Source organism: Tubulanus polymorphus, chromosome 4, assembly GCF_964204645.1.
Source record: "Tubulanus polymorphus chromosome 4, tnTubPoly1.2, whole genome shotgun sequence".
Taxonomy (NCBI): Eukaryota; Metazoa; Nemertea; class Palaeonemertea; order Tubulaniformes; family Tubulanidae; genus Tubulanus; species Tubulanus polymorphus.
The window spans coordinates 7,393,564-7,406,491 of NC_134028.1; the positions used below are offsets into that span (position 1 = coordinate 7,393,564).

The following is a 12,928-nucleotide window of genomic DNA, read 5'->3' on the forward strand; positions in this document are numbered from 1 at the left end:
AGAGGTATTCCCTTACACTTCTATGGAAATACCTATACAAAGAGAGATGCAATTATATATCATTATTCACCTTAGTAACGTGAAGTTTATGATATCGTAGGTAGTACTCTACAACGCGAGTCTGAAATGATATAGACTCAGAACCAAATATTGATTCGAATACTTTGATAATGATGGGTTTGCGTGAAACGTGTATGAAAACTTTACACATAAAGGATTGTAAGCGAACAGCCGAACAACTAACTGTTCGTTTACAGTTCTATGATTTACACCATGCATAAATATTAATTTCAAGAATTTCGTCTCCCGTAATAAGACGCTGACACCAGCCGATCGACCAGGCCAATGAGCCTGCCCACATGGATGCACTATGAATTGTGTAATAATTAGAATTTAAAATATTTTCTTTCATTGTAAACATGAATTTGAATTTGTGGTAATCACACTGTTGGCGACTAAATCCAGCATGACTGGAAACCTGAAATCCCAATGACGAGACAATCGCTCATTCAAAGGTTGCGCATTCACTAGTCCTCAATCCTCAACCTAGATAATCCTGCGCACGCAAATAATTATTTATATATATATATATATATATATATATATATATATATATATATATATATATATATATATATATATATATATATATATATATATATATATATATATATATATATATATATATATATATATATATATATATATATATATATATATATTATATATATATATATATATATATATATATATATATATATCAGCTACGTAACAATTTAACAGCAAGTCGAACTGCGAGTACTTGGAATCCTGCACACGCAAATAACTATTCCATATATATATATATACCGTCAAAATCCTGGAAAAAAAATGACCGAACAATACAGGACAAAAGTACCCTAACAAAATGGCGGCTAGCAACTGTAAAATGGTTTATTGTTACGTAGCTGATATCAAAACATCAAAACCATTTGTAAAATCTAACAGCCAATCGCTCGCGTCACTGCATATAGTCGCTGAACACAATGCGAAATACCAGCGCAGTCGTAGAATCGACTGATTGTGAGAAATGGAAAAAGGAACGTATCAGATGGGATTTTAAGTTCAGCGTATTGGCATACATCTATTTCGTTGGACCAGTAACACTCTTCAGTATGATATTTAACAGCTTTACTTTCATCATTTTGAACACGATGAAAAGTCATTCTTATTATCTAGTAAAAGCCGTAGCTGTCAATGATGTTCTGTATTCGTTTTTCGTATTCGTCATGTACCCGCTGAGGACCACTCATGTTTACCGGCTTCTTGGAGATATTGTTTTTCGTGTGGATGACTGGAATTTCGGTAGAGCGTTTGTAAAAGTTTCTCACGGAGGTTATTACATATTCCTTCTCACTCGTAACTGGTGTGTTTTCTTGTTGAGTTTTGAGAGGTGCGTTATTGTATTGTTTCCGTTGAAATCCCGTATTTTTTGGAATAGAAAAGTTGTCAATTTGTTGTTAGCGATCATACACCTCGGTTCAGTAGCCATGTACTTTCCTCACCTCGTTCCTAGATCAAATTTCTATTTTGCAAAGCCTTGCGGTGAATCAGGACCGACCGTAAGTATGGTAAAAAAACTCCCACTATGGCATTTTCGAGAATTGCGCACAATATTTAAGGCATGGAGGCGGGCGATCTTGAAATGGCCGGAATTCTTAATTGGAGTTATGGTTCCAATGATATTGCTGTGTATAACAAACACAGCCTTAATCGTTAATCTGTTAATAAAACAAAAAACACGCGATAAAATGCTGCACACGCAAAAAACTGAAAACCAAACGGAATCGATTACAATAGAAAAACGAGTGATGAGAATGGTTATAACGGTTGTTTCTGTTTACATCGCATGCGAGTCAGTGTTTCTTATTGACCGACTCATTTCTAAAAACTACATAAACTTGAAGGGCAGATACAAATACGGAATGGTTGTGAGGAAAACGGGTATTGGACTTACTGTGGTAGATTCGTGCGCCAACTTTCTTATTTATAGCATAACGAACCCCAATTTCAGGCAAGCTGGTTTGAAATTATTACTGGGCTTTGTCAATCGCCTGACGCCTCGTGTCTGTTGTCGATGACCGTATATTGTTTCGTAAATACATGAATACATCTAATTTTCACAGCTCTTATCCGGTGGTATACTGCTGCAGGACACACCACACCGTGGGATTTCCAGTCGACACACAGCCTAATATTACACATTCCCAACATCAGTATCTAACATAGACTAATACGTATTGCTTGGTGATCGAAGAATTGCTTTTTGACGCCGTAAAAACTCTTAAACTAATGTTTATATTACATTGATACCTAGTATGTGTTATCTAAGGGTTATGTGGAGTCGATGTGAACTGCGTCATCAATATTGGAGTTTCAAAATAGCAATCACAATTATTACATTTTGCATCTATTCTATATTCAAAAATATTTCATGACTCATATTTCATAACATTTATTTTCGATAAGTTTTGATGATTATCTTTTGAGGATGTGTGCACTCCGTCATAAATATATTAGGGCTAGGATCAATACGATTCAATTCAATTATCGATATAGACAAATCCAAAATAATTCATTGAACCTTTAAATGTTGCATGATTGTACGATATATTATTTGTTATATATCATTCATTGTCGATAATTTTAATGTTATAAACGTGGACGAAAATAGTGTCAACCGGTTGTTGGTTATCATACACTTCGGTTCACTAGCCGTTTACTTTCTTAACCTCGTCCCAAGAGCGTCTTCTTTGCAAAACCTATTGCCCACATTGGCCAAATGAAACGAGATAATGATGAATCAAAGATCGTTCATCTTGTATATAACCAGGGTGATTCCGAGGGTATATAAGGTACTGTTTTGCAGTCGTTTTAAAGCCCCTGGCTAAATGTATGCATACGTACACCATGGTTTGTAAAACGCTGCAGCGCCGTGTCGGAAAATTATTAGTTTAGAAACTCGAAAGAGATTTCAAAGCACCAAATAATGACAGTGTGCATAGACTTCGTGCCTCTATTTTTCACAGTACTGATAATGCAAAACTACCACGGAGGCATCGAACTCGTACAATGCAAATGGGTGCAGTTCAAAATAGCGATAGTTGAATATTTCCACAGGTGAACATATTTCAACTGAAAGTCTAAACATCACGGAAAACCCGTCGAACTTGGTCCCGAATTGAATTCTCAAAATAAACGTAGGTTTCAAATGTACCTAATCGAAAATAAGAACACTTAAGAATACATTTACCTCAATAAATCAATACTGATCCTTAATTTAACATCTCCCTTCACTCGCTGCTCCAACGCAGTCAGAACATCAGAGTCGAATATTTCAAATGATAGTAAGTTTATTCAATATTTTTACACATTATAAAACAACTTTCTACAAAATGTGAACTCATGCCCACATAATTTCGATTAACTAAAAAAATGTATCACAGTTGAAAATGTTTTAGAAAAGGACGAATTTTAAGTCGAATAGTATTGACGATTTAGCATGTAAAATTGTCTAAAGTAGGACAGGTCCACACATCCTGGCTGGTTGCATTGATTGATGACACAGGATGGTGCTCCGGGGATCTAAGTTTTGGTCGGAAATTTCGAAATCTCTTAGAACATTTCTTAGGAGTTTGGCGTTGTCGTTCTCCTACTTGCCAACGCACAAAATCCGTATCTTACGCTTTCTAACTGCATGTTGAAATATCTTTCGACACACTTATGAGAAATGGATATCACATAAATTCATATCCCCGAAGAGTCTCCTTAAAACAAAAGTTAATTCGTATAATCTTGGCTTGACTAAGTTTCGAAAAGTGTTGTCCGGTTTTAGTTAGTCGTTAGACCGTAGCTTCTGTCGGGTTCCAGGCCTTATTCTCGTCGGCTAGCATACACTGGGTCGTTGGACGCGATCCGTTGGTCATCCTCAGTTTTGGTCCACTTTTTGCAGTACCCGGCGGGCCGCTGCTGGTGGCTGTTTTGAAAACTTGAGAAGTCGGTGGACGGGCATCTGTAAATGAAAATAAAGCATCCGACTTAAACGAAAATTTCATACGTCGTTTACGTTAAGACAATCCCCGATACACTATATAATACTTACTATTTTCAGCAGGAATCGGATCTGGTTTTTTCAATATCTCGGGCAACGGTTCGATGCTGGTTGTTCTCAGATCTCCGTTCTCATCTCGTGTTACTCGCTGTCTGGAGAAACGACCGTCAGCAATACTCAATCTGGAAATAGTGTACATACAATTAGGAAACTCAATCTATTTCTTCAGACTTGATTGAACGATATAGCATACACAGTTTTGCAAGATACAAGATTTGTTTTTTTTTCTGAAGTTAACCTTTCAACGATTTTCTCGATGAATTCGTCTTGTTCTTTGTTGGTTGGTTCGTCCCCATTTTGGGTCGTCCAGTTTTCACCGGGTAAAGCTGTGGCCGGTTTTTCCAGTAATTCTTCAGGCACTTCGTGTGTGCCGGCATCCTCTTGGTTGAGCGCGGCTCGCACTAAATCCAAAGCCATGTTCTTTTCTAGAATTAGAAAAAAACAGGTTCCAATCATTTCTAATTCCGTGTGGAATTGCATTTTAATTCAGATAATATGTTGACGGTGTTGAGATGACTTACCGATGTCGCCAGCGGAACAGAGCCAAGCTTGAACTGCATTTAAATCCTCAACTTGCAGTATCTGACACAGCATTGTTAGAACCTTTAAAACATATTAATGCAAAACTATGCGCAAGCTGAGACAAGACATCACGTGGTTCGGGGCTAGGCTGGAGCACAAAACCTGAGGCACACGATGCAGGGAAACTCAGAAAAATGGAAAACGATGTTTCCGAGATCAAACACGTTTCTGCCTCCTGTTTCCATGTTTCCCTGCGTTGTGTGCGCACACTACACTGGGAAACGCTCGGAAACATTGTTCTGTCTCCGGTTCGTGTGCGTTAGGCATGTGTGCCCATGTCCTCAAGTAATGAAATTCCCGAAATTCCCTTAAGTAAGTGCCATATTTACCATGGTTTCCATGTTACCCTCTTCAATGATATGTTCCAGTTCACGTCTGAATTTGTGCCTGGTTCCGGTACGACCACGTGACATGGCACGTGATGCTGGTGGTATGAGTCGACCGGTGTTTGCCGAATATTGCGTCTTCGTGTGTCTTTCATTGTCTTGAGTTCTCGGTTTTTGTTTTTCGGGCGAGGGCGGGGGTATTAGAGCTTTTTCGGTGAATTCTCGCAGCTCATCTCTCCACGACTCGGTCACGGGGACTGTAAGATGCACATACATATACATATGTTAATACCAATGAATCTATATCGAAGAAAGTGATTTCGTTGAAAGTGTAATCTAACGTAGCGTGTATGAAAGTTATGACTTTCTAAGGGAATGTATTTCTACAATCATAATAACATAAATGATAATTCATTTTGTTTTATAGTGCAGTACAGTATGAAATAATCATTGCACTTGACAATTTTAACAATATAATATCGTCAAGCATATCGAATATCTCTTTAAAAACATCAGTGGATTCATAAATGGTGAATTTTGTTCATCCAATTCATGACATTCATCGCTTCAATATATTGTATTCTACGCTTTCTATCGATGGTGTATGCCTGAATAGATCCGGCTTAATGCCGTAAATGTTCACATCAAAATCATATTACAGCATTGACAGAAATATCGGATTTGTGCATAAATTAATCATACACAGCCTCGCACAATTATGCAAACCTACCTAATCCAACCCGTGGTACTGCCCTTTCTCTCCACGGATAGTTCTGTAAACCGGTCCAGTTTTGCATGCCTGTTACCGTGTTGATGGGATGTAGCTTTGTTTTTCCGATGTGTCCCGCATTGACGGGTATTCTCGGGATGTCCCGGGGTCGATGCTGAGGTGTGAACTGTTTAGGTGGAAGTTGTAACGAGTATCGCGGGTTCGCCATGTAGCCATCGTCGTTCACGGCGCAAATCGGTATGTCTAACAAACCTAAATACAAGAATGAATTTTTTTTGTAACTGATGAGTGCTTTGGTCTGTTTGGTTCGATTGTAATCCCAGGGGAGGATTCAGGGCGGGCCCCTATTTTTGGCCAAGATAACAATAACTGCATGGTTATTTTGTTTTACAGAATCCCTTTTAGGATGCTCGGAAATTACTATAAGGTTTTTTTAATGGAAGAAATCGTACGATGATTTTTTCTACTGAAATATTATGTCAGCCATAATAAACATATACTAAATTCATTTCTTGAACTTTATCATTTGACAAACTGACAAAACATTTACTTGTGATTTACCTACGTTTTTCATTTCATTTTTAAGTACGCGCGCATTTCTTACATACAGAGATATTCTTTATATATATATAATAAAACAAATCAAATCAGACATGACTCCATCGAAGAATTTGCTTTCATATTCACCGGGAAATCAACGGCGTTCTATTGACTGTGCGTTTTATTATGATATAAAACCTTTTCCTTTTATCGACGATTGCTTAAGAAACAGACAAAAACCGTCGGCTGTCGCTACAGGTGTCTTTCACGAAAACGACACACTTTAACAGAATGAGTTGAATAGAGCTACTTTTTACTTTTCTTCGACACAGTTCTGTAGCGGAATTGTTATCATTGTCGAAGTTGCGGTCTATTTATAAATTAGACGATTAGAATTAAGTCCGTATGTAAAGATCATTTTTATATATTACGTGTCGTCCTCAAAAGGTCTTTACCCTCCCCAAATTTCAATTTTGATCACGTAACCAACGCGTAACCTCGCAACAGGTACAGCATATTGTCGTTGATTACCTTTGATATGCGTCACACGATTTGGATGAGGATTGTGCCTGGTGAAGAATGAATTCAGACTACGCTGGCCGAATCTATAGCCCCCGGAACCCTGTGTACTCGGCCGCGACCCGCTCTTCGAGTGGAACGGCATATTTATGCCCTCTTGAAGTGAACTTCTGATCATTAGGGGAGCTTCGCTCGGTCTAAACACCTCCGATTGACTCATCTGAAATTGTGAAAAACCTACCGTATTAGATATTACTGTATTTTCCAAAACTAAACTCAATGAAAGAAATACAGCTTTGGATATTCTCAACTTTTTGCAGGGTTGAAATAGGAACTTTGGTATTAATTGATATTTTGTATATACAGTGGAACCTCGTTAATACGAATATTTCGGGCAAAAGTGAAATTATCGTATTGAATGGGTTTCGTAGTGTCCAAAGCTTGATTGATTTAGATATCTTAGCTCGGACATGCCTTAGATCAACGTAATGGACGGGCTTGTTCTCAAACAGAATCGTATTAACGAGGTTCGACAGAATATATATACGACGACAATATAATGGACCGAAATCATTCAAAATTATTCATACATATACAATTAACTAATTGATACGAATATAAATTAATACAAGCATAATGATGTAATGAATCTTCGGATCTGTCCGGAGTTATTTTCCGTACAGTTCCAATTTCCTAAGTTTATAGGGAAGAACAGATTGGAATAAAGAGCAACAAAACTACAGGACGCAGTTATCTGAAGAACATGTAAGCGTAAAGCGGTTCTACGAAGAAGTTTTGATAAGTCTCTGTGGTTCATTTGAATTTGAAATTTTTTCATTTTCACTGATTAAAGCCACGTCGATCTTAAGCTCTCAAAATTTTTCGTGAAACCCAGACAGCTATTAAATGAGGCCGGGTCAAGGAATACGGACCGACGCAATCCCCTAGCAATTTCAAATCTTTAATTTGAGTTTTTGTTTTAATAAATATGTAGCCTTTAGATTTTGTTACGAATGTCGTGTCTATATCTTGTACGTATGACAATCTGTCGTAATAGCACTAGAAAATAGAATATCCCTAATCGAATCATTAGAAGCTATTATCAAACTGTATCAATCATTGAAAGGAAATATGCACTGGACTTGTTTCCATAATTGCGGAAACCAGCGGGTTTGTCATTTCGAAAACAAATACACAGTTTTTAACTCAAGAAGTCGATTAATGGCGTTCCGGCTGCGGCTGCTGGCGTCATGACTACCGTATCGGTTTTAAAAAACGATGTCTATACCAATCGCCGATAGAAGAATCTCGTATCCCCCAAGTGAAGGGAATAAGTAAACGGATTTCAGAAGCACCGATTAGTGAAGGCTGTCTTTATAAGCGTATCCGGCTTAGAGTTGGAAATTTCGTTCAATATTGACGAGGATTTTTTTTTTACCCGGTAGCTGCTTTCAGTCGGCACAATTACGTGAACTGATCGCCATAGATCCATAAGAAGCAAATTTGCCATCATATGTTATCAACTTTGATTTTTGAAGAAAGTTAACAAAGTCCTCGCCAACGTGTACTAAGGCTAAACAAAAATGATACCTTGTTTCTCCAAATCGACCGGGGCGTTTTGCAAAATGCAATGAAATCTGTAATCAATTTATTTCTATAGCTACTTACGGGAAAATTAACAGGTTATTTACACGGTGTATAGGCTGACCGCCGGGTCAATTTTAAAGCTAAACAGAAAGGAGAAACAAAGTATAGATTTTTAGCCTAAATTTCAATTCTCGGAATCAATTTCAAATCCAATCAATATATAGGAAATGAAAATATTACGTTTAATCAATGGAAATGATTAGTTCTATACATCTATAGGGTTTTCAATTTTCATTGATTGTTCAACACATTTTAGTGGTAATCGTTTCAAAACTGATGAAAATAAGATCTTTTACACTAACCCTTCACCGAAGTTCGGCCTGTTAGATTGATGCGTCATGGTTAAAATCGATAGTTATATGAAGTACATGAGAACGGAATAAATCGATAAAAGGCAGAGGAAATACGTCTACTAAAAGGACAGATACTTGATTACGAAGGTTTGATGGTGTCAGACGATGTATTAGATACGTACCGGCCAGTGAGCTGGCTTATTGTAATATCCGGGCGTAAAATAGCCATTATGCATATTAGTCATGGCGACGGCTGCAAAAACCCAAGAATTATATACGCAGTCAGGTATTGAAAACCGATATTTAGAAAAAATGTTTTAAGTAGATTTCGAGGCTGCTCGAGAAAGCGGCATTTGATTTCTTTAACAGAAACCAATATCGCGAGATTTTCACAAAGGCAGATAATTTACAGCATATTTCTACTGCAGTGTTTCACTAGTTCCAGAAACTCGGATTGGAGCCCTTGGTAATTCGTAGCATTTTAGTAAATTTCGTCGATTTATAGTTCATCAAGTTGGAACAGGATATGAAATGTTAGACCGTTCCGTTACAGGATTCAGTATCGTGAATTGCTCTGATTATGCATGATTATGAATTATTTACTGTTGACATAATCGTTTCAGTATGGTTTGTGCGCACTGAGCGGTCCAGTGCGCCACAGTGGTCATTGTTCTGTATAGAATCCATTTTCAACCGCTTAATTCCCGTAATAACAATAATAACCTACGCGTAATTACAATATTGATGCCGGTCAATATATATGATGAATGTGTTTCGATATAAACAAAATCACCTAAGGCTATTCGTAACTAGTAAACAATCGCTGTTCTCGCCATAAACAAGATAAACTAGGTTCGAATTTGTAAAGTTTCTGATTCCAGTGCTAGACTAGCCTCACTTTGACGTGGAGAACAGATAATAAGTTTAAAATCCAATATATACAGGATTTGAAAAATTAGAAAAACGAATTTTATTCCATAATTAAAATCAAAATACACGTCGTATTGAACTCTCAATAGAGATCATTGTTAGGTGTTGAGATCACACCTGACGATGATCTCTAGTGAGAGCTAAAACGTCGTGCATTTTGGTTTTAATTCTTGATAAATGAAATTCGTTAAGTTTTTAAATTCTATATATAGTGGGTTTTTTAAACGTATGTTCTGATTCTAGTTTATCCTCATGATGAAAGAAACAATACATAATTTGCCTTTACAAAGGCGACACATGGCTGGTGGAAACTAAATAGAATACATGGTAGAACAAAGCCGAAACGTGGCGATGTAATTTCCATGACAGGTCATCATTTCACTATTTCCTGTGTGGTATTCATTCATTTTATGCTTTTTCGCCAGCAACAATGATAAACTAATCAATAAAGACGTATGCCTCCGTTGTTTTAGTATGCGTTACAAGCTTGAAGAACTATATACATGTATATAATGTTTGGGGTTGTGTAGGACGAAAACAGAAGAATGAATGCAAAAATGGCGTCGGTAATCTAAAGCGTTAGATTAAGGAAATTATCGAATAGAGTTGCCATATACGTATGCATACCACCTGATTTAACGGCAACCTTCGAACTTGTACATAACTAAGGTTTGGATCTTCGTTGTACCATGTACGAAAATGCCCATTGGCCACGTACGCCATATCGTGGATACTGAATGGCGAGGCTCTATTTTCAAAAGTCAATGAAACGAAGAATGCTGTTAAAGTTACGAAGAAATTGTCAAAGATGAATATTGAGCAAAATCATAAAATGCGAAATGCAACATGTATAAATTCACTAGACCTTACTATCAGATGTTTATTAACTAACTGCAATCGTTTGATCTCGCTGATGGAAGATCCACCAGGATGTGTCCGTCACCAAGGTAACTGTATATGGGGTTCTATCAACAACATAGACACAAACACCGTGAAGATGATACTGGCGCCAATTAACAAATAAAAAAATCGAAATCTTAAAAATATGATTGATGGTACTCCGCGATGAAGGGCCGTTTAATGTATTTGGATATAGATTTAATGAACTCCGTACAGATGTGTGGAGCCAGTTTTCGAAGTGCACTATGGCTCTTTTAATGAAATAACGGGCTCAGATTTCGCTCAACTGTCTTGATAATCGTGAATCGAAATACTGGCCTGAAATGGTTAATTTCTTATGAATGACAACGAAACAGTTATACATATTTATGTATATCGGCCCGTTAAACACGTATACACGTACCGATACGTGAAATACTTAATTAATCCGTGAGAGACCGTTGCGCAGATTCAAAGTTCAAATATCTGTCGAGAGGATTAAAGCGTTTCACAACGCCTGGGTGATCCGTTACCGGCAAAATTATGATTAAAAGATTTATCACGTTACTGAAAGGTGGCTATATACTGTACAAGCGACATTATAAGTTATCAAAATCCTACTTGAAAATTGCCATAATTCATAACTACTTCGATCAAGGTAAACTCCTCTTTTCGCCAAAAAGCACTATAATATGAGTGCCAGTTAAGAGGGCTTTATTTCTCTTGGTGTCTTCACGCGTATTACCCAAATATCTTTCAATTTATTTAATCGATACAATATTCATTCAGAAATCTTCTGTCCATATTCATATAAATCATACATACAATTTAAATTGAGGACGCATAGCATCACTAAACTGCATAGTATTTGCACAATTCACAAGTTAAATCTAACTTATATAATTATATAAATGTTTTGACTTTGATTATTGAATCGTTTTACAGAACGCAAAAGCAAAAGACATATTTTTCTTTCAAACGCTTTAAATGTTCTATATATACATAATTCAGTACAATATCCCACAAATATTATGTACAGCTCTTTAATCAAACACGTATTTATTGTAAAACTCGTATTATGGACATAGGAAAAAAATAACCGTCATGCGACAGGTTCTACTCAGCACTTCATGAATAATACCCGTTTTAACAAGTGAAATTCAGTACATACCGTAAATGATCTGAAAATTAAACCGGAATTAAAACCAAAAAGCCAAAACCCGACTCACATTTAAAAAATTTCACACAAAACTGCATTTCAATTATCGTTTTTAAACTATTAAGAACCTCTCAGCCAAAATAACTAGAAAATTACAAAACTTTCTTAATTTTTGAAAAAAAATCGTTTACCTTTTGTCGTACGTTCGAAAAATCCCGGTGTCAATGTTTCCAAGGGAATAAGTCTATATGGCCTACACTTATCGTGTAAATATGATTTTAATGTCTCGAACTGTTTAACAATCGCAGTATTTGTGTACGTACAACACGTCCGGTACTGTGCACGTGAGCCTCGTTTTAACTGGTAACTAAGGACGCCACGCGCTAGCAGTCGCGAACGACATTGTCGTAAAATCTTCTCTCGATAATCATGCGACACACTGTGGTGGATTTGCGAACTCCGTGTCAACAACATCGAACGCTGACCAGCGGGACCAAGATTGGATAGGGTCGTAGGTGTAAACCTGGCGTCGAATCAGAAAAATACGTAGATACGGACAGTACTTCATAGGTTAACTATAAATTATTATCCATCAAGGTACGAGCTTTCGCTAGCGATGTATAGTAGCGTACCACTAGTTAACCTATTAATCCCTATCTGTCTCTTCCATTTACTGATTGGATATTGAGGCAATGACAAATGGGAAGAATGATTCTATATTCGAATAAGAATAATCATTTCATATATTCTTTACATTTCCACAGAGTTCATAGCTGTGGTTTAGATTTCACCTGACGATTAACTATTGAGCCAGTTTCATCATGATGATCCATTCAAATCATACTGTACAAGTTTCTGTAGTAATTTGTTAATTTGTTGCTTAGAAAAAAAGTAGAAATCTACTGCTTACACGCCCATGCATGCTATATTGGATTATGAAATATATTAAGATGTACTATTTTTCTCGAGTTGATAAGAAACTTTTTTATTGGCATAAGCGGCAATTGATAAGAAACGACTGCAAGACATATTACACAGTTCTCGCAGAACGACTTGAGCGTTCCGTGAATCTAATCGTTCCGTGAAACGGCCCTGGCCAGTGACGCAAATGTTTTCCATTCCTGTTTATCGTTGATGACAATTATGATACGAACAAGTCAAATTTTCTATCAT

General features: G+C 36.9%; 1 protein-coding gene across 4 annotated transcripts; it reads right to left on the bottom strand.

The window, feature by feature from the left end:
- Positions 1–3,331: 3,331 nt before the first annotated feature.
- On the bottom strand, positions 3,332–12,162 carry LOC141903894 (protein TBATA-like). Of its 4 annotated transcripts, none has more exons than XM_074792268.1 (10): positions 11,947–12,162; positions 10,588–10,720; positions 10,348–10,465; positions 6,860–7,067; positions 5,789–6,040; positions 5,062–5,315; positions 4,672–4,753; positions 4,389–4,575; positions 4,142–4,272; positions 3,332–4,051 (listed from the first exon to the last, which is right to left on the bottom strand). In XM_074792268.1, the coding sequence occupies exons 3-10, from the start codon at positions 10,438–10,440 to the stop codon at positions 3,882–3,884; spliced, it is 1,377 nt and encodes a 458-aa protein (XP_074648369.1). In that variant the 5' UTR covers positions 10,441–10,465; positions 10,588–10,720; positions 11,947–12,162; the 3' UTR covers positions 3,332–3,881. The 4 variants fall into 4 exon arrangements, with proteins under 4 accessions (XP_074648369.1, XP_074648367.1, XP_074648368.1 ...); XM_074792266.1 differs by having other exon boundaries at positions 10,345–10,465; XM_074792267.1 differs by lacking the exon at positions 10,588–10,720 and having other exon boundaries at positions 10,345–10,465.
- Between the last annotated feature and the right edge of the window lie 766 nt (positions 12,163–12,928).